General features: G+C 42.7%; 3 protein-coding genes across 5 annotated transcripts in view; 2 read left to right on the plus strand and 1 right to left on the minus strand.

Moving 5' to 3' along the window:
- Positions 1 to 3,046, plus strand: part of LOC144693754 (soluble lamin-associated protein of 75 kDa-like) — a 104,341-nt gene extending 101,295 nt beyond the window's left edge. The window contains exon 15 of the transcript XR_013579596.1: positions 2,775 to 3,046. The gene's annotated coding sequence lies outside the window, so the exon portion shown is untranslated. The remainder of the gene's footprint in view (positions 1 to 2,774) is intronic.
- nsa2 (NSA2 ribosome biogenesis homolog (S. cerevisiae)) lies at positions 133 to 19,750 on the minus strand. Its single transcript, XM_078563862.1, has 7 exons — positions 19,620 to 19,750; positions 16,563 to 16,750; positions 6,489 to 6,639; positions 5,367 to 5,546; positions 3,450 to 3,561; positions 2,549 to 2,629; positions 133 to 449 (listed from the first exon to the last, which is right to left on the minus strand). Exons 1-7 carry the CDS (start codon positions 19,620 to 19,622, stop codon positions 382 to 384), a joined length of 783 nt encoding a protein of 260 aa, XP_078419988.1. The 5' UTR covers positions 19,623 to 19,750; the 3' UTR covers positions 133 to 381.
- Positions 19,701 to 21,523, plus strand: part of gfm2 (GTP dependent ribosome recycling factor mitochondrial 2) — a 60,398-nt gene continuing 58,575 nt past the window's right edge. Inside the window, exon 1 of one of the 3 annotated variants that reach the window (XM_078563845.1) lies at positions 19,701 to 19,823. The gene's annotated coding sequence lies outside the window, so the exon portion shown is untranslated. Of the gene's footprint in view, positions 19,929 to 21,523 lie in introns of all 3 variants that reach the window. The other 2 variants (XM_078563837.1, XM_078563852.1) reach the window with 2 other exon arrangements.

Here is a 21,523-nt window from a genome sequence, read left to right on the forward strand (position 1 = left end):
GCTTGAATTTATGACTCCTGTTATTAACTGTAGAAGCTCATCACTGGCACCAGGATTACTATACCACACTAGCAATTTGCTGACTTTGGTTAAATGCACATAAATCATACAAATCAGAACTTACAAAGAAACTGAAAGATGGTTCTTTATTCTCTCTTGTCTTTCATCATTTTAAGCCGATTTGTAAATAACAAAAATACAGAAGTACAAAATGCTGTTTTGCTTTTTTGTGGATCTTGCATCAGAGATCAAATATAGTCAGGTCTTCATAAACAGAATAATTCTATCCTTGCAATTAGTTTGCTTTGGTTTCAAAATAAAAGGTTGACATTATGCCCAAGTCCATTTAACATCCATGTCACAGTTCTGTGCTCTGGTGATTTAAACTAGCAGAACTGCATTAATGCAGCCATCATTTTCTGGGTTATTTGTTACTTGTGCATATTTACCTGAAAGGAAAGGGAAAAAAAAGTGTTAGGTGTAACTAATGCAAACAGTGCTTTAGTTAAATATATACTGCACTATAAAAGGTTCAGATTTCAAAACACATAACACAAGTTTTTTGCACCCGAGATCCACGCGATTCAGAGCAAAGGGCCAATCCCTCTTAAATTATTACAGACTCCGAATTCCATGGCCATTGTATTTTAATAAATTTGGAACTACTTATTAAAATGCAATGTAGGAATATTAATACTGTACTTATTAATACAATAAGTAGTGCCAGCTGTTTGGAATGCAGCATGTGGACAATGGCAAGTTATAGTGGCAATCCCCATTGCTAGAAGGTTACGGTGTTAGTCACAATCAGAGCAGCTGGCATGAAGAAAGAATGTCAGGCAGGACAGTATGGAAGTAGTCGAATATAGGATGGTACTACAAGTATCATGCTGTACTTATGGGATCAATGCACAGCTGATTTTTCACAAGCCAATTCCAGCAGGCATTATGTCAAGAATAGAAGTTCTTACTGCTAGAGGCACACATTACTGTTCCACTCAGAAGAGGAAACAAAAGAAATGAGCCCCATTCTGAAATTTCCAAATAGGAATCCTGGCTAACACCATAACTGTGCCCTCATTGAAAAGAAAGCTATTAGGAACCTTTCCTCAATCTATTTAGAAAGTTCAGGATTGAGAACGTCATAGTCATGGAAATTATAAAATGTGCAAAGTGACATAGAGACAATAGTTGAGAGGCTGGCTACGCTTAAGTCCTCACTTAAAGCTGTGGTTGCATTCCTAAAAATGGCAACTTTAAGTGAATCATGGGTCCCCACAGGAATCAATCTTAAAGCCAGAGGAGTCAGGGTCCTTCAGACATTTCTTATCCAGAAAGACAATGTACAAGTTGAAATACTGTACCAAATGTGTGCAGCACTGTGCATTCCCAGCTGGAATAACTTGCAAAATAAAAAAAATCACTGAACATAACAGAAATACTGCATAAATTCAAATTAGATAAAACTAAATCACCCAAACAAGACCTGAGTAGCACAGCTTCCGCGTCTCACTAACAGCACTCCTGAAATTCGGCTCAACTTTTTGCTTTCTCCTTTCCCACTCTGTCTCTTCCCCCTCTCTCCATTCCCACTCTCCCCCTCACCTTCCTTCTCTTCATTCCTGCTCCCTCCCTCACCTTTCCCCCTCCTCCCCTTTCCTGCTCTTACCCCTCCCTCCATCTTCTTTCCCGATATTACTCCTTTCTCCCTTTTCCCCCTCTCCTTTCCCCACCGTGTCTCACTCTCTCCTTTCCCGCTCTGTCTTTCTGCCTCCAGAGCCTGGACCCCTTCCTGACAGGTGGGCAGCCACACAAGGATCCAGGGGGTTGGGGGGGGGGGGGGGGGGGGGTGATGCTTTCTCTTCCTTCCACCCCACTCTGGGTTCCTCACCTCATTGGTAGCCAGCAGCTTCCCATCCTTCTCCTGGATCTCAAGCCTTGCTTTCTTCCCACAGACTAGGCCTTTGGTGACTAGAGCAGTGGCTCTGGCATCAGAACATGGCGGTGGCTGGCCCAGTGTTCAGCGCTGGGGGGAGGGGGGGCAGCAGGGCCAGTGCCGACGACGTAAAATCGAAAATGGCACCATAAATCAGAAAAAAGGCCCTGAACAGCAAATGACCTTGAAGCAAAATGACTAAGTAGGGCGACTTACAGTGAGCACTTACAGTAACCTGTATACATTGCTACTTAATTTGAGATTAATTGGCAGTTAATTGGAATGGAGAAAGTGTAGACAAAGATGAGGAAGAAATAAATATGCAATCACACTGTTCTGCACAAAGAGTTGCTGTTTTTTTAAAGTAAAGAATCAGTGAGCAGGTGGAAGTCCAAGGGATTAGTAACAACTTGTTTAACTTATAAAACATTCATTGCTTCACTTGACGTTTAACGGGGTGAAACTACGCAACAGAGGAAGACCACCTGCAAAGATTGAAATTATATCAGAATTTCTAATTCCTGGATTTTAACAAAAGTACCAAAACGTGTCAAATGTCCTCAAATATTATGGTCACAAATACAAAGTAGAAAATATTCGTTTATAACTCACCCCAGACAACTTTGCCTCCTTGTGTGACTAAGCCAAGTTCACTTACGTTCACTTCAATGACAGTACCTTTAGTAATAACCCCTAGAGAGAAACACAAATGTTGACAATCTCCTAGGGAAACAGCTGAACCATCCATGGAACAATGAATATTGAACATGTGTGATTGCTTTGAGAAATGATTTACAAACTGTTAAACAATAAACACAACAGTTTATGTTGCTTTCAGATTCTGAATTTCTTCAGGACTCAACTGATCCTACTAGAATTAAGATGCTTGTTTTTGTTCTAATTCCAAAATGTGCTTTTCCTTTCCTGATCTTTATGTAGGCCTTACCTGAATATCCAATTAAAATAAATAGCAGTTGAATATGGATAAAACATGCTAATGTCTACTTGAAAATTATTTCAATTGGTAGTGTTTTTGTATTAGAAGTCAACTTATATGTTGAGTATGAACAGATGTGGAATTTACAGGTAGATCTTACCAGGGACACCAGATCCAATTTAATTCAACATCCTAATAATTGAGAACATTTTGAAACAATAGATTATTTTAAAAAATAATATAACCAATTTATAATACTGTAATAGCTATTCAAGCCATTCTCTCTTGTTAGAAACAGAAACCTTCAAAAACAATTTCAACAAGAGGCAACGTGAGGAACTCTCTGCCGAGAGAATTTGGGACCATCTTCTGTCCCGGGTTTTAAACCATACTCGGGATCAATTCTGCTCACATACCTATTATTGCAAAAACGTTACCACAGAGTGATGCTAAACAGGTTTAGAAGATAAGGCACTTCAACAAGAACAATTCAAGCTGACTTCTTTCTTTGGTGCAGTTGGTTATGGAACAAGTGTGTATATTCTTCTTAAAAGTTAACTTAATTTATTTGCTTACCTAATGTTGTATATAAAGGTGATGACGGGTTCTTCTTAACACCAAGTATCGGTAAACAGAAGGTGGCCTTGAGCTCTGGATGGGTTACATGGGCCTTCTTAAAACGTAGACCCTATACAACAATAATTACAATTAAGGCTATTTTTTTCTTTTACAGGAGGGATCACAAACAAGAAGTTGCATTCTAACTTCTTACCGTAACTGGTTAAACTATTTTCATGGGAAAAAGCCAAAAAAACCCGTAAAACTCAAGACTTATTTATTATTGCATATTAACAATAAGTACAAAGATGAGGGTCATTTGGCCCATCATAGTCATCCTTATTAAAAACATATGATTTCCAAAGCACCCAGCTACCTCTTCATTTTTTTTTGTTATTGCTTCCACTACCCCAACTGGAAGAAATACTTCCCGATGTATTCCAAATTTGCCTTTTACCAGTTTGTGAAACAATATCCTCATTCCTGCAATTGTGTTTTATCTTGAACTATAACATGGGATTAATCTTTTTAATTCTGCTTAGTATCTTGTGTCAAGGTACCATCTTGCGTACTTCGAATCCAAGTTTTTTTAACCTTTCCCCATATTAGGCTCGCTGATACTAGGGATCAGCATAGTCTCCCTTTCCTACACAGGGTCAAGGATTTGTTATGGTCCTACTGTACCTCATGGCTAGTACTAAGTACAGTATTCAAAGTGAGGCCAGACTAGAACTCAATACAATACTGCCATCACAATCTCAGATGTCAATCCAACAATCTAGTCTAGCTCAGTAATCTGTTTCCTTAATTAAATGTTGCCCTGCAATGTTTGGATATGATCCACATATGAACCTACAAATTGGGAGCAGTATGGTCTATTTAACTCCCACATCTTCTTCCAAGCTTCCCCTGCCTCTTTGTTCAAAACAACAGAGTCCCAGTTTTCTTCTAGTATATAGACCTTGCACAATTGTATTGAAATAACACATTGGTAGCTGCTTCAGATTGTGTCATCTCTCCTAGCGTAGAGCCATCCACACATCTGACCAATTTATGTAGGCCAGAAACAACTGGGGCACTGATCCAACTCTAGAGGCTGTCCATTTTGTACATTCCTGCAGCCCAACATCATTGCTCTAATTAGTAGCCACATTTGATCAAGGAAATAGATTGCTGAGCCAGACTAGATTGTCAAATCGAAGTCTGAGACCATGATGGCAGATCATTGCGTTCCAGTCTCACTGCACATTTTAATACTGTTTTTAGTACTCATCATGAGGTACAGTAGAACCATACAAATCCTGTAACTTGCGCAGGGAAAGACGACTAGGCTGATCTTTAGTATTAGCCACTGATCCCTCTCTTCCAGCCACCTCCCTAACCATGTCCAAGTTTTACTTAGGACTACCCCAATCATAAGCTTGTTCAGTTGACCTTCATGTGGAAGCAGTAGGACTAATTTCCTGGGTTTGTCTTAATTATTTTCAACAAAAATGATTTTAATCACACTGGATTGTTTTCTAAGCATCAGTTCAGATTCTAGAGTGCATGGATATTCCCTGTTTATCAGGTTGGTTGAATCTATCAGTATTGCTTCCCTAATTTTTCAGAGTACTCTGTGCTTTGTTTTGATCTTGTGGTTTATTGCAGACTTTTAAAATTACTTTTCTCCCTTTTGAATTAAATACTCCCACCAGATAGTCTCATTGGTAGACATATCCTGTACCAATGTGTCTACTTCCTTAATCTCCTAGGAGCCCCTGAAAGTGTTACTCCACCTCATTTCCTATTTGGTCTGTCCTTCCTCAGCATTCTGAACCTTTATTAGTTCTTTATACCCATGCTTATTAAAACTCTAACTGAATCTACTTGTATAATTTGTACAAAGTTGAAAGGTGCAAGAACCTTCTCCTCCAGCCAGGTTTTGTAACTCACCATTGGTCTGATGAACCTTTCATATTTAGGAGGTTTCCGAGTGAATCCATCTCCAACAAAGCAGACTTTGGTGACCATTCTCTTCCAAGCTTTCTTCTTCCTTTTACCAGTGCGGAGAACTTTCAGAACTTCAGTTTCTCCTTGAGCACGGACTTTTGGCAAAGGTACTTCCCATTTACCCTGCCAAAAAATAATTTACATAAGATTATGAATTAAAATTCTGCTTCATCTAAACAACAACTTATATTTATACAGTGCTGTTAACATCATAAAACATCCTAAGATGCTTCACAGGAGCACTATAAAACAAATTATGATACCAAACCAAATAAGGAGATATTAGGTCAGATAACCAAAAGTCATCAAAAACAAAAACAGAATTACCTGGAAAAACTCAGCAGGTCTGGCAGCATCGGTGGAGAAGAAAAGAATTGACGTTTGGAGTCCACATGACCCTTCAACAGAACTGAGTGTAGTTAGGAGAGTGGTGAAATATAAGCTGGTTTAAGGTGGGGGTGGGGGGAGAGAGAAGTTGAGGGTGGGGTGGTTGTAGGGACAAGCAAGCAGTGATAGGAGCAGATAATCGAAAGATGTCACAGATGACATCTGATGGCATGAATAGGAGGTTGGAAGCTCATTTCGGGATCAAATGCAACACCAAGATTGTGAATAATCTGGCTTAAACTGACTTTTGCAAGGTAGAGGGATAGAGTCAGCAGCCAGGGAACAGACTTTGAAATGGGGACTAAAAACGATGGCTGCAGTCTTCCCAGTGCTTAATTGGAGGAAACACTAGGTCTCCCTTCCTCTTCTACAAATATAACACAGGTTATTTTATGTCTATCTGAAAAGGTAAACAGGGCCCTATCCAAAAGATTGGGCCTCAGACACATTAACACTACCTCAGTACTGCATGAAAAAGTGGCGGTTTACGTGTTCAAAGACTGTAGTGGGACTTTAACCCACTACATCAGGAGGTGCAAATGCTTCTACTGAGCCAAGACTGAAACCTCAAAACAAAAAGTTCCCTCGTAAATATGTGTACAAACAGATACTCCCCAAGAAACAGAGACCTACAGATTCAAGGCCCTGTGTCAAAAATACACAAAATCTTTCACTTACAGCTTTTTCTTTTCTCTTTTGTTTGATCATGTTGGATAGGACTTTAGCACGGGATTGGCCCTCTCTGTCGAGCAGATAGGCTGGTACAGCTCCTTCTGGTGTCTTCTCATCATTCTTCTGTTTTGTGTTTCTCTGTTCATGCATTTTGAGGCTGGAGAGATGAAATAAGTGTGTGTTTCAAGTGAAATATTTAAAACAGACATTTTTTGCTACCTTTGGAGGTAGTTCTCCTGTGTGATCCTTCTTGCAAGGCACTCCTCAGTCAAAGACCAGTATATTATTCACAAGAGAAAGATGTATTTATTCAACATTCAAGGTAGGTTTAAGAAGAATCCTCTTTAAATGGGGAACAAAAACAGCTGAGCATCATGAAAAGAATGGTGCATGTAATACACAATAATGCTTTTCTATTAAAGATCACACCAGAAAATCAAGCCACAAAGATTTACAGAACTAGACAGGATAATTAGGGGAGAAAAGAAAACAATTATGTCAAACATTCTTCATGTTGACAAACAACAAGCTTAGATTTAACCGTCCATCACAGATCTACTGAACATCAAACACTGTTTGGACCTCTCTCCTATCAAACCACCCATCAAATCCAGGATAACTCAGAAGAGCATTGATAATGCTCAGCTTCTTTCTGCAATTTCCTCTTAAACCCTTCTTCCCTGGCCCTATTTGCCTCATCTTTAACAAGTGCAAGGAGCTGATGGGCTTCTGTCATTAAGGTTGAGACCATTTATTCAACTGCCTCTGCTGTTTGACACTTGCTTTTTTCAAAAAAAATTTCATTCACGGGATGGGAGAATCGCTGGCAAGGCCAGGATTTGTTGCCCATCGCTCATTTCCCTTTAGAAGTGGTGGTGAGCTGCCTATGTGAACCGCTACAGTCCGCATGGTGTAGGTGCACCCACAGTGCTGTTAAGAAATGGTAATATGGTTCCAAGTCAGGATGATGTGCGGCTTGGTGGGGGGAACTTGTAGATGGTGGTGTTCCCATGGGCCTGTTGCCCTTGTTCTTCTAGATGGCCTTCCCTCCATCATAAGATCAGACATGGAGATGTTCACTGATGGTTGTTTAGGGTACGGGGACCTTACAAGTGGTTTGGTATAGCCTAAGCTGAGGTGATAGTGACTTCCCTTAACATCAAGGCAGCATTTAACCCAGCGTGGCGTGTGGTAAAAGTCAAGAGGAAAGGACTGGAGTGTAACCTCAATGAAGTGAGAGAGTTTGGTGAGCTGAGGGATACTTAAATATCTTCTAAAAATCTAATATTGTTTGTAATTAACATTTAACTGCAAGTACTGTTTAAATTCTGAATCTCATCCAGGGGCCTAAGCAGGCAGATTGAAGCTATCCACTGGCAACAGCTGGAATAGTTAATGAAGGAAACTAGCTTGTATTGGTCTTGCTGTACCTGGGACAGTTAGTCCCTTTGTTTAGAACGTATAAATTCAGACACTCTCAGTACAACCAGTACAGAGTGCGATCTCAATTGAATGAGAGAGCTTGGTGAGCTGAGGGAGTTCAGTGATGAGGAGAGGCAGATGCTCCTTTGCTTTTTCTAACTTTTTAACCCTGTAGGAACTAGTTCTTGCTGTACTACAGGGGAAGAAGCTAGCTGTTTTCTAATTATCTGTAAGTGGTCAAGATCCATTCTATTCCTAAGGTTTAAAATACAGGAATTTGTGATAAGATTAGTAAATGTATAAAAGAAAATAAATAATTGAATAAAATCATTAAGTAACTCATTAAAGCACATAAGTATGCAGGACAGGTGATGTGTCATGGCTGCAGCACGTGGGAGCTTCTGGGTACCAGTGTTATCCAAGGCAAGCGCGTCTGCAGTAAGTGTCTGTGGCTTGAGGAGCTTCAGCTTGGACTCATTGAGCTGGAGGCTGAGCTGCGGACACTGCAACACATCAGGGAGGGGGAGAGTTACCTGGATGCTTTGAACCAGGAGGCGGTCACACCCCTTAGGAGAGGGTCTTCTGATTTGGAAGGTGGTCAGGAACAGGAGGGTGTGACTGCAGCTGAGGCAGGTAAGGGGACCCAGAGGGCAGGAGTGTCAGCCTCTGCAATTGTCCAACAGGTACGAGGTTCTCACAGCTTGTTTGGATGTGAGTGGGGAGCTGCAGGGTGGATAAGCTGACTGACTATGACACTGTGGTACAGGAAGCCATTCAAGTGGGCGGGGGCAGGCAGGGGAAAAGGAATGTAGTTGTAGTAGGGGCCAGTATAGTAAAGGGGATCGACACTGTTCTCTGCAGCAAGGTGCAAGTGTCCACATGGCTATATTGTCTGCCTGGTACCAGGATTCGGGACATTTGCTCAGGGCTGGAGAGAAACATGCAGTGGGTGGGGGAGGATCCAGTGGTCTTGGTCCATGTAGGTACAAACGACATAGACAGGATGAGGAAGGAGGTTCTGCATATTCAGTATGAGCTAGACACCAAATTAAGAAGCAGAACCTCAAAGGTTACAATTTCTGGATTATTACCTGAGCCACGTGCAATGTGGCATAGGACAAATAAATATGATTAGAAAAATGAATGTGTAGCTCAAAGACTGAGGTGGGAGAAGTGGGTTCTGATTCGTGGGGCACTGGCAACACTATTGGGGAAAGTGGGATCTGTACCATTGGGATGGTCTACACCTGAACTGTGCTAGGTCTGGTGTACTCGCAAGTCATGTAACTAGGGAAGTAGAGGGGATTTTAAACTGAATATTGGGGGCAAGGGATCAAACTTGGGAAGACGTGGTAAACCAAAGAGTAGAGACAAGGCAAGAGAGAAAGGTACTAATATGGAAAATGATAAACAGACCGTGACAGGAAGGGACAGAGTACATAAGCAGATAAGACTAGATACTACAAAAATAATAAAAGGACAAAACTAAAGGCTCCATATCTAAATGCATGTAGCATTCGAAACAAAACAGATGAACTGAGTGCGCAAATAGAAATAAAGAAGTACGATCTGAAAGCCATTACAGAGACATGCCTACAGGATGACATAGATTGGGACCTGAATATTGAACCTCATACCTGTTGGACAATTGCAGAGGCTGACATTTAGGAAGGACAGGAAGTTAGGAAGGACAGGAAGTTAGGAAAAGGGGGAGGGGTGGCTCCGTTGATTAACGATGGTATTAGCACATTTGAGAAGAATGACCTAAGTTCAGGAAACCAGGATGTAGATGCAGTTTGGGTTGAGATCAGAAATGATAAAGGCAAGACGTCACTTGTGAGAGTGGTGTACAAGCCCCCTAATTGTAACTACATGGTAGGACAGAGTATAGAAGAAGAGATAATGGGAGCTTGTCAGAAAGGTACAGCGATAATCATGGGCGATTTTAATCTACATATAGAATGGAAAAATCAGATGGGCAAAGTTGCGTAGATGAGGAATTCATAGAATGTTTTCGGGAGTTTCTTAGAACAGTACCTTATGCAGCCAACCAGAGTAAAGGCTATATTAGACCTAGTATTGTGCAACAAGATAGGATAATTGATAACCTCACAGTGAAGGCATCCCTAGGTAGCGGTGATCATTATATGAGTGAATTTTACATTCATTTTGAGCGAGAGACAAGTGCGTCCAAGACTAGTATTTTAAACTTGAATAAGGGCAATTATAAGGGCATAAAAGCGGAGCTAGCTAACGTAAACTTGCAAATGAGGTTAAGAGATAGGTCAACAGAGGTTCAGTGGCAGACATTTAAAGGGATATTTCAGAATACACAGAACAGATACATTCCAATGAGAAATAAAAATTCAAAAGGAAGGGTCCACCATCCGTGGTTAACTAAAAAAGTTAAAGACAGTATCAAACTTAAAGAAAAAGCATATAATTGTGCAAAGACAGGTGGCAGGTCAGAAGATTGGAAAGAATATAAAGAACAAGCAAAGAATAACAAAAAGATTAAGAAGGAGGGAAAAATTAGAGTGCGAGAGAAAGCTAGCAACATAAAGATAGAAAGTAAGAGTTTCAATAGATATTTAAATAAGGCAAGAGTTAAAGTGAGCGTTGGTCCAATAGAAAGTGCATCTGAGGAATTGATAATGGAAAGTAGAGAGATGGCAGTGAATTGAACAGGTATTTTGCTTCGGTTTGCACTATAGAGGACACAAGTAACACCCCAGAAATAGCTGTAAATCAGGAAATGGAAGGGAGGAACTTAGAAAAATTACAATCACTAGGGAAGTGGTACTGAACAAATTGTTGGGGCTGTGGGCTGACAAATCCCCTGGTCCAAATGGGTTTACCCTAAGATCTTGAAAGAAGTGGCTAATGAGATAGTTGCTGCATTGGTTTCAATTTTCCAAAATGCCATAGATTTGGGGAAGGTTGCATTAGATTGGAAAATAGTAAATGTAACTCCTTTATTCAAAAATGGAGGGAGACAGAAAGCAGGAAACTACAGGTCAGTTAGCTTAACATCTGTCATAGGGGAAATGTTAGCAGCTATTATTAAAGATGCTACAGTAGGACACTAGAAAAGTTCAAGGCAATCAGGCAGTGCCAACATGGTTTTGTGAAAGCGAACTCATGTTTAACCAATTTATTGGATTTCTGTGAAGGAGTCACATGTGCTGTGGATAAAGGGGAATCAGTGGATGTACTATACTTAGATTTCCAGAAGGCAATTGATAAGATGCCACAGCAAAGGTTATTGGGGAAAATAAAAGCTGATGGTGTAGGGGGGTAACGTATTAGCACGGCTAATGATTGGCTAGCTAACAGGAAGCAGGCAGTTGGCATAAATGGGTCTTTTTCTGATTGGCAGGATGTGACGAGTGATGTGTCACAGGGATCAGTGCTGGGACCTCAACTTTTGTACAATTTATATAAATGACTTGGATGAAGGGACCAAAGGTATGGTTGCTAAATTTGCTGATGACTCAAAAATAAGCAGGAAAGTAAATTGTGAAGAGGACATAAGGAGGCTACAAAGGGACATAGATAAGTTAAGTGAGTGGGCAAAGATCTGGTAAATGGAATATAATGTGGGCAAATATGAAATTATCCAATTTGGCAGGAAGAATAAAAAAGGAGCATATTATCTAAGTGGTGAGAAATTGCAGAGTCCTGAGATTCAGAGGGTTCTGGGCGTCCTAGTGCATGAATCACAAAAGGCTAGTATGTAGGTACAGCAAATAATTAGGAAAGCTAATAGAATGTTATTGTTTATTGTGAGGGGAATTGATTACAAAAGTAGTGGGGTTATGTGTCAGTTGTAAAAGGCACTGATGAGACCACAACTGGAGCACTGTGCACAGTTTTGGTCTCCTTATTTAAGGAAAGATGTAAATGCTGGATAACTGGACTAATATCAGGAATGGGTGGATTGTCCTATGAGGAAAGGCTGGACAAGTTAGGCTTGTATCCACTGGATTTTAGAAGAGTAAGAGGTGACTTGATTGAAACCTTTATGATCCTGAGGGGTCTTGACACAGTGATGTGGAAAGGATGTTTCCTCTTGTGGGAGAATCTAGAACTAGGGGCCACTGTTTAAAAATAAGGGGTCACTCATTTAAGACAGAGATGAAGAGAATTTTTTTCTCTCAGAGGGTCAAGAGTCTTTGGAATTCTTCCTTAACAGGCAGTGGAAGCAAAGTTTTTGAATATTTTTAAGGCAGAGTTGGATAAATTATTGATTGACAAGAGAGTGAAAGGTTATCAGGGTACACAGGAATGTGGGTTGAGGTTACAATTAAATTAGCCATGATCTTACTGAATGGCAGAGCAGGCTTGAGGAGCCTACTCCTGCTCCTAATTCATATGTTCGTATGAGATGTCTAGTGGTAGAGGTTTTCAAAGGTGCTCTCGAAGGAGGCTTGGTAAGTTGCTGCAATGCATCTTGTGGATGGTACACAGTGCTGCCACTGTGCATTGTTGGTGGTGGATGGAGTGAATGTCTAAGGTGGAGGATCGGCTGCTTTGTCCCGTATGGTGTCAAGCTTTTTGAGTGTTGTCGGGAGTTTCATCCAGGCACACGGAAAGTATTTAATCATACTCCTGATTTGTGCTTTGTAGATGCTGGACAGGCTTTGGGGAGTCAGAGGGCGAATTACTCGTCGCAGAATTCCCAGCCCAAGACCAGTTCTTGCAGCAACAGTATTTATATGGCTGGTCAATGGTAATGCCCAGAATATTGATAGTGGGTAATTCAGGGCTGGTAATGCCATTGAATGTCATGGGGAAATGGGTAGAGTCTCTCTTGTTGGAGATGGTCATTGCCTGGCAACTGTGTGATGTGAATGTTACTTGCCACTTATCATCCCAAGCCTGTATGTTGTCCAGGTCTTGCTGCATATGGACAAGGACAGATTCAGTATCTGAGAAGTCAGAAATGATACTGAAGCAGCGATGCACTGGGGCTGACATGATTTGCCTCCCAACAACCTCAACTATCTTCTTTGTGCTAGGTGTATCTAATGGAGAGTTTCCACCCTTGATTCCCATTGACTCCAATTTTGCTAGGGCACCTGAATGCCATGCTAGGTCAAATGCTGCTGTCTTAGGCTATACCAAACAGCTCGCAAGATTCCCCCTGCACCCTAAAACATAAAAGCACAACATAAGAAGCAAGAACTGGTGTTAGCCAATTGGCCCTTCCAGCCTGCTCTGCCATTCAATAAGGTCATGGCTCAAATTCACCCTCCCGCACTATCCCTTAATACCCAAAAAGCTAAGAACCCATGTCTTGAATATACTCAATGACAGAACATCCATATCTCTAAAGGGTAGAGAATTCCAAAGATTCACAAACTTTGATGAAGAAATTTCTCCTCATCTCAAATTGGCCGACATCTCACTCAGACTGTGGCCCTAGGTGACCTGTGTTCTAGATGCCCCAGCCAAAGAAACATTTTCTCAGCCTCACCAATGCCCTATGTAATTGGTATAATAAGAATTCCTTACTCTTACACTCTAATCCCTTTGTAACAAAAGCTAACATTCCATTTGCCTTTTTAATTGTTTGCTGTACTTGCACATTAACTTTCTAATTCATTTGCAAGGACACTCGGCTCTCTGGATGCAAACATTTCCCAGTCTCTTCCCTCAGAGGGTTGTGAATCTTTGGAACTCTACCCCAGAGAGCTGAGAAAGCTCAGTCATAGAGTATGTTTAAAGCAGAGACTGACAGATTTCTAAATACCAATGACATAAAGAGATATGGGGATAGTGTGGGCAATAGGGATATGGGGAGAGAGTGGGAGCCTTCCAATGCAAGAATGACCTGTTTATGCCTTTTCTCTGTTATCTGCCAGTTAAACAATCCTTAATCCATACCAGTATATTACCTCCTATCCCATGTGCTTTAATTTTGCTAAACAATTTAACGTGGGGGACTTTATCAAAAGTCTTCTGAAAATCCAAATGCACTATGTCCACCGACTCCCCTTTATCAATTCTGTAAACTCCAACATGTTCGTCAAACATGATTTCATATTTATAAATCCATGTTCACTATGCCCAATCAGATCATTATTATCCAAGTGTCCTTTTATAACAGATTTCTGCATTTTCCCTCCTACTGACGTAAGGCTAACAAGTCTGTAGTTCCCCGTTTTCTCTCTCCCTCCCTCCTTCAATTGTGGGGTGATATATGCTACCTTCCAATCTGCAGGAACTGTTTCAGAATCTATAGAATTTTGAAAGATGATCAGCAACGCATCCACTATCTCCACAGCTACCTCTTGCAACACACTGGGATGTAGAATATCAGGTCCCGGGGACTTATCAACCTTCAGTCCCATTAATTTCTCCAATACAAATCTTCTTACTAATCCCCTTACCTTCAATTCCTCATTCTCTCTAGTCCTTTGGATCTCTAATTTTGGGAAATTTCTTGTATCTTCCTCAGTGAAAACAGACACAAAGTAATAATTTAGTTTCTCTGCCTGTTCTCTATTTTTCACTATAAATTCTCCTGACTCTGCCTGTAATGGATCCACATTTGTCTTAGCCAAATTTGGGCCCTAATAAGCGTCCTAACCCTGAACCAGCGTCTTTCTCTCATTTCTCAACTGTCTCAAATATGCTGCATCCTTAGTGTCCTATGAAATCTCTTTATCACAAATATTCCTACCTGCCTCAGTCATCTTGAGACTAGACTATTCCAATGCTCCACTGGCCTAACTCCCATCATCAAAAAGTTAACATTTTGAGTCCGTATGACTCTTCTTCACAGCTGTTTTAGCTGATGCTGCCAGACCTGGTGAGTTTTTCCAGCATTTTCTACTGTCATTTCAGACCTCCAGCATCTGCAGTATTTTGCTTTTTCCAACATATTATACTCTATGGTTCAACTGAATTTCTTAAGAGATATTCTGTTCCCACACCATCATCCATTTAAACCCAAGGATAGGAAGCCTCCAACTCCTTTCCTCCACTGTGCAGCTCAGGAGGACTGTCCTCACTTGAATCTTATTATATTGTAGCCAGAGCACCTTCAGCCTCTTTCCTCCCTCACACTCTTTCCTTGCTGTCCCCATCTCCATATTGCACTCGCTAACCTCATCTGCAGATGTGGGATCAGCTTCCAGATTTATGCTGCTGAGATCCAAAATTATTTCTCCACACCTCTCCCAACCCCTCTACTGCCTGTGTTGGTGACACTGTTGAAGAACATAAGAAATAGAAGCAGGAGTAAACCATACAAAACGTCGAGCCTGCCCTGCCATTCAGTATGATCAGGACTACTCTTTGGCTTCAACTCCACTTTCCATTTCCTTTGATACCCTGAGACCCAAAAAATCTATCTCAGCCTTAAATATATCCAGTGATGGAGCATCCACTATCCTCTGGGGTAAAGAATTCCAAAGATTCAGAACCCTTTGAGTGAAGAAATTCCTCCCCATCTCAGTCCTAAACGATCAATCCCTTTTCTAGAGACTGTGTCCCAGTGTTCTAGATTTCGCAGCCAAGGAAAACAACTTCATAGTGTCTACCCTGTCAATCCCCTTCAGAATCTTGTATGTTTCAATGAGATCACTGCTTGCCCAACAGTCAGTCTCAAATGAACTGCAGTTTCCTCCAGTTAAACACCAAAGACATTATCTTCAGTCCCACCACAAACCCCACATTCTTTCTGCTGATCCTGTCCCCCTACCCAGCCACTGCCTCAGGTTGACCAGACCGCTTAACAACCTTTGAAAGAAAAAATAATACTGCAGATACTGGAAATCTGAATAAAAACAGAAAATGTAGCATCTGTGTAGAGAGAGAGAAACAGAGTTAACGTTTCAGGTCTGTGACCTTTCATCAGAACTGGAAAAACTTAGCGATGTATTAAGTTTTGAGCAAGGGGTCGGTGGGACAAAGGCTAAAGGAAGGTCTATGAAAGGTGGAAGACAGGAGAGATTGAATGACAGAAAAGTTAGTCTTCCAGGGCCAAAGGGAATAGTGATGGGGCAAGAAAAGAAACAAAGAATAATGTATGCCTAGAGCAGGTTTGCTCCTAACTTTGCATTACTCAAAACCTATTCACATCTCTAACTTTTCCCAGTTCTCATGAAAGGTCACAGACCTGAAATGTTAACTCAGTTTTTCTCTCTCTACACAGATGCTGCCTAATCTGCTAAGCTTTTTCCAGCCTTTTCTGTTTTTATTTCCTCTTACAACCTTGGCGTTCATTCAACCTGCACACATATTGTTCATAAAAGCTCATTTACTAAAAGTAATTATGTGATTTTACACAGTGCATGTGATTCACAAGGCTACATTAATAAAATTGTGAATGTTGACAATGCCTGCTATCCTCCTCCTTCAAAAGAAAGCAAAGATTTGTTTAAAACGACATTGTTTATTTTTGGGGAAAAAATTAGAAGCACTTGTTTTGTTCCTACTTTCCCAATATGACCAACCCTCCGAGTATGAGACTAAATTATAGAATTTCTGTGGATAATTATGCAAACTGTAAACTTAAGCAAATCCTACAGTATTTATTTAAAAAGAATTACCTCAACTAGGCTAGAGAAAGGAAGCAAGGTGGCAAAAAATGTCCAAAGCACGCAGTTGGAAGAGATGGTGAGCTGGTAGTTTAAGAGTGATACTTACGTCTTCTTCATCTGTATTTTTTCTGAATGGCGCTGTTTGTGGTACAATTTGGCCTTCAGACCGATCATTTTCTTGGCTTTGTGAGAACGTTCATGCGCTTCACGGCTCTCCTTCTTCCTTTTCTTCTCATGGTAGTCCAAGCGATAGCCATATCGCTTACGGTGTAATTCAACATATTCGTTTTGAGGCTGTGTTTAATCAGAAGGAATATATTCATTATGCATACACAAAACTCAAACAGACTGGTGCTCCACAGGAAATGTTTGTGCAATTAGAAATTTGAATAAGTAGATTGTAACTTTCTGTGCATATCCAAAATAAATGCTGGCCTCGCCAGTTATACCCACATCCCATGAACAAACAAAAAACATGGATGACAGCCCAATGCACAATTTGGCAGATAATAGAGTCCCCAAATTTTGAATTTAGACACATAGCAATACCATAAACTCTTAAATGAAAACAAGTATAATACAAATTAACAAAATCTAATCTTTCTTATCTGCGAGAGTAGTCTCAGACCACGCAACAAGACGATTCTGTTAAGAATCCGTGAAAATTCCAGTAAAGGTTCACTTTACATTGACATGCTTAAATCCAGTCAATCTTTATAAGTTCCACAGTTCATTATATTGAAAACACACTGAACTTCTATCAATAAAGTTTAAGCAGCAAAAAATAAAGGCAAGTTATAATACTGTTCCGCCATCCATCTCCAAAAGATGATGTACACACAGCAACCAAATCCATTTTAGGTGGGACGTCTTCATATGGTGCACCTTTGCTGCTGGCTGAAGAGGCCAATCCCCAAGATACAGGTTCTGCCACAAGTGCTGCCTATGAAGCGTTTTGTTGTTTTCACTGCTGGCATCTGTTGCCAAGCCACTATGGCCACTAGTCATCGTGGTGTTACATGCCAGTCACAGGAAGTGTCACCATTTTCCTCTTGTTAACTAGTTCCCAGGTGTGATAATCAATGACCACAGACTTCATGTCACGCTTGCTAACATCCTTGATGCGGAGCCTTGGGTATCCTACCAGTCGTCTGGATCCGGCTACCTCACCATACGAAGTCCTTGGGTATGCGAACAACCTCCATCCTGCAAACGTGCCAATGAAACCAGCTCTGTTTGATGCGTGCTAACAAACCCGGGAGCTCTGTCTTTAAGAGGATTGCCGCATATGTAATTTAGTCCTGCTAGGATATACCCATAATGCATCACAGACAGCAAAGATGGAAATTGTTGAGTTTCTTTTCTTGATAGCTATAAGTCGTCCATATTTCACAGCCATACAACAAGGTGCTGAGAACACAGGCCTTATAAACCATTGGTTTATAACCAGCTTGGTCCCGAGGGTCAGTTTGATGTTATTCCATGCACGTTTCATGAGTCAGCCAAAGGTGGTAGCTGCTTTCCCTATACATGTATCTATTTCTGCATCAAGGGACAGATTGTCTGTACCCATGGACCTGAGGTAGCAGAATTTGCTAACCACTTTCAGTGGGGTGTTATTTAGTGTGATCATGGCGATGCAACACCTTGTCCCATGACCATGGTTTTCTTGATGCTTATAGTCAGGGAGAACAAGTTACAGACATGGGAGAGAGAGAGTCTGTAACTGAGTCCCCGTGTGAGTAACTAATGCAGCGTCATCAGTGTAGAGGAGTTCTCTGATCAGGACACGTTGTCTTCGCCTTCAATCTTGATGGATTGTAGGGCTTGCAGGCTGACCTGGAGTCATAGACTTATTTATGGCACAGGAGGAGGCAATGCAGCCCATCGAGTCCATCCCAGCTCCCCGAGAGCTCAGTAAGTCCCACTCCCCTGCTCGCTCCCTGTAGCCCTGCAAGTTTATTTCCTTCAAGTGCCTGTCCAAATACCTTTTGAAAAAAATGATTGTTTACACTTCAACCACCCTAGTGGGCAGCGAGTTCCAGGTCATTACCACTCGCTGCTTAAAAGCGCCTCTTGCCCAAAATCTTAAATCTGACCTAGTATGCAAATAGACTCTTTCCTTCCCTGCTGATATGGAAGAAGTCAGGTGTATGAAGATGATGATGCCAGGGTGAGGGTTAGTACACAGCACTGTTTCACTTCATTCTTCACTCTGAAACTGATGGAGCCATCAAACTGTACATTGCACTGCATGTTGTCACGATTGAGCAAATGAGACTGAGAAGCTTTGGTGGACAGCCAACTTTCCCCAAAATCTTGGTGTCCAATACCTTAGTGAGATCTACAAAAGTAAAGAGGTATACCCTGTTCCCTGCACTTCTCTCATAGCTGGTGTATGGAGAAGATCATATCCACAGTAAATCTGCAGGCACAGAAGCCACACTGTGCTTCCTGGTACACACGGTAACTCCGCAAGTAGGCGGAGATTTTTGAAAGTAGGACCCTAGTTGTTGCAGTCTCCTCTGTCACTTTTGTTTTTGCGCAGCATGATAATTATTGTATCACGCATCTTCTGGAGAACAGAACCTACTTTCCAGCAGAGAATGGGGAAAGTCATAAAGGTGTGACAATAAATGGGACTTTCAGTGCTTGAGCAGTTCAGCTGGGATTCCATTCTTGCCTGCACGTTATTAAAGGTTGTAACATCCGAGCTCCAGGGCAGCGTATCAAAGTGTACATCAAAGAATTGCTGGGGAACTTCCCTGCCCCCCCACCCACCCACCCCCCCCCAAATCCCCAGGTAGGAATCGCATGGCAATTGGGAGGTTCAAACTTCCTTTGAGCGTTTGTTCTGCATTAGAACCATCCGAAAAAGTGATTTAAATCGCGAACGACGGATATTTCCGACTGACCCACAGCAATAGTTTCCCAGAAAAAGCGAGCAGAATTAAAATCACTTCTAGTTTCTGGTTAACTGTTGAAACAACCCTCCCCTAACTCCCGCGTGACAGCCTGCCCTCGCCCTCCACCTCCACCGGGGGGTCGCGGGAGCCCTGGGGACAGGTTTGCGGGGCCTGGTCCCCGGCGCCGAGCCGGCACCGCGTGTTCATCCCCCACATCGGCCGCACACCCGGATCCCCTCTCTCTTTCTTTCACTCACCATTTTGCTGCTGCCTGTCTCACTCTAACACAAGACCTGAAAGGCTGGGCTGCCGCTGATCCCGAGTTTGCCTCTCGATGACACGGATAATCCTGAAGGCCCGACTCACTTAGCCGCCATCTTGTTACAAGAGGAAACCAAAGAGCGTCGGCATGGGACAAGAGGCGACTTAAAAAGAACAACGAGGCGGAAGGGAGGCAAGAGGTGACCAGCCCAAGAGGCACTGACAAAGCAGACATTAATACGACCAAAGGGTCATCCCGTGGAGCACCATTTATTTTCTTCCGTGCTACTTGTCAGCCTTCTCTGGTGAAATCTATAAACCAAATTTATTTTTTGCTCTGAAATGAGGCGTTGTGAATGGGATGGCGGGAACGATGCTGGGAAATGGAGTTGACGGTAGTGACAGATTCTTGGTTCAGGCAAGGTTCAAGTTCTGGGACATTGGGGAGGGTCTCGGGGTCTGGGACATTGGGGGAGGGTCTCGGGTGCTGGGACATTGGGGGAGGGTCTCGGGTGCTGGGACATTGGGGGAGGGTCTCGGGGTCTGGGACATTGGGGGAGGGTCACGGAATCTAAAACATTAAGGGAGGGTCTTGGGGTCTGGAACTTTGGGGAGGGTCACGGAATCTGGAACACTAGGGGAGGGTCTCAGGGTCTGGAACATTGGGGGAGGGTCTCGGGGTCTGGATCATTGGGGGAGGGCCTCGGGCTCTGGAACATTGGGAGAGGGTCTCGGGTGCTGGAACATTGGGGGGGTCTCGGGGTCTGGAACGTTGGGGAGAGGGTCTCGGGTGCTGGAACGTCGGGGAGAGGGTCTCGGGTGCTGGAACGTCGGGGGAGGGTCTCGGGTGCTGGAACGTCGGGGGAGGGTCTCGGGTGCTGGAACGTTGGGGAGAGGTTCTCGGGGTCTGGAATGTTGGGGAGAGGGTCTCGGGTGCTGGAAAGTCAGGGGAGGGTCTCGGGTGCTGGAACGTCGGGGGAGGGTCTCGGGTGCTGGAACGTCGGGGGAGGGTCTCGGGTGCTAGAACGTCGGGGGAGGGTCTCGGGTGCTGGAACGTCGGGGGAGGGTCTCGGGTGCTGGAACGTCAGGGGAGGGTCTCGGGGTCTGGAACGTCAGGGGAGGGTCTCGGGCTCTGGAACATTGGAAGAGGATCTCGGGTGCTGGAACGTTGGGGGGGTCTCGGGGTCTGGAACGTTGGGGAGAGGGTCTCGGGGTCTGGAACGTTGGGGAGAGGGTCTCGGGTGCTGGAAAGTCAGGGGAGGGTCTCGGGTGCTGGAACGTCGAGGGAGGGTCTCGGGTGCTGGAACGTCGGGGGAGGGTCTCGGGTGCTGGAACGTCGGGGGAGATTCTCGGGGTCTGGAACGTCGGGGGAGGGTCTCGGGGTCTGGAACGTTGGGGAGAGGGTCTCATGTTCTGGAACATTCAGGGAGAGTCTCAGGATGTGGAAGATTGGGGTGGGCCTCGGGTTCTGGAACATTGGGAGAGAGTCAGGTTCTGAATCACGGGATGATGACACTAGTCTCATTAAAAGCGCTTTATTTTTCTGAAGTGGAATTCGAATAAGTTTTGCTAAAACTCTGAAATCAAAACATTCGAAACAACAAGGTTTGCATTTATAATCACAGAATTGTTATAGTGCAGAAGGAGGCTATTTGGCCCATCATGTGTGCACTGGCTCTCTGAGTGTACATTTCACCAAGTGCCATTCTCCTGCCTTCTCCCTGTAACCCAGCAAATAGTTTATTTTCAAATAATCATCTAATTCCTTCTTAAATGCCTCAATTGAACCTATCTCCGTATCACACTCTAAGGTCGTGCATTCAGACCCTAACCACTCACTGTGTAAAAAAAGTTTTTTCTCATTTCACTTTTACTACTTTTGCCAATTACTTTAAATCTG

Source organism: Cetorhinus maximus, chromosome 2, assembly GCF_964194155.1.
Source record: "Cetorhinus maximus chromosome 2, sCetMax3.hap1.1, whole genome shotgun sequence".
NCBI lineage: Eukaryota > Metazoa > Chordata > Chondrichthyes > Lamniformes > Cetorhinidae > Cetorhinus > Cetorhinus maximus.

Coding starts and splice junctions, on each gene's coding strand:
- nsa2 (XM_078563862.1), bottom strand. Junction 3,562..5,366: donor AAAGGTTCATCAGACCAATG/GTGAGTTACAAA, acceptor ATTGTTGTATAG/GGTCTACGTTTTAAGAAGGC. Junction 2,630..3,449: donor ACCTTTATATACAACATTAG/GTAAGCAAATAA, acceptor GTTTCTCTCTAG/GGGTTATTACTAAAGGTACT.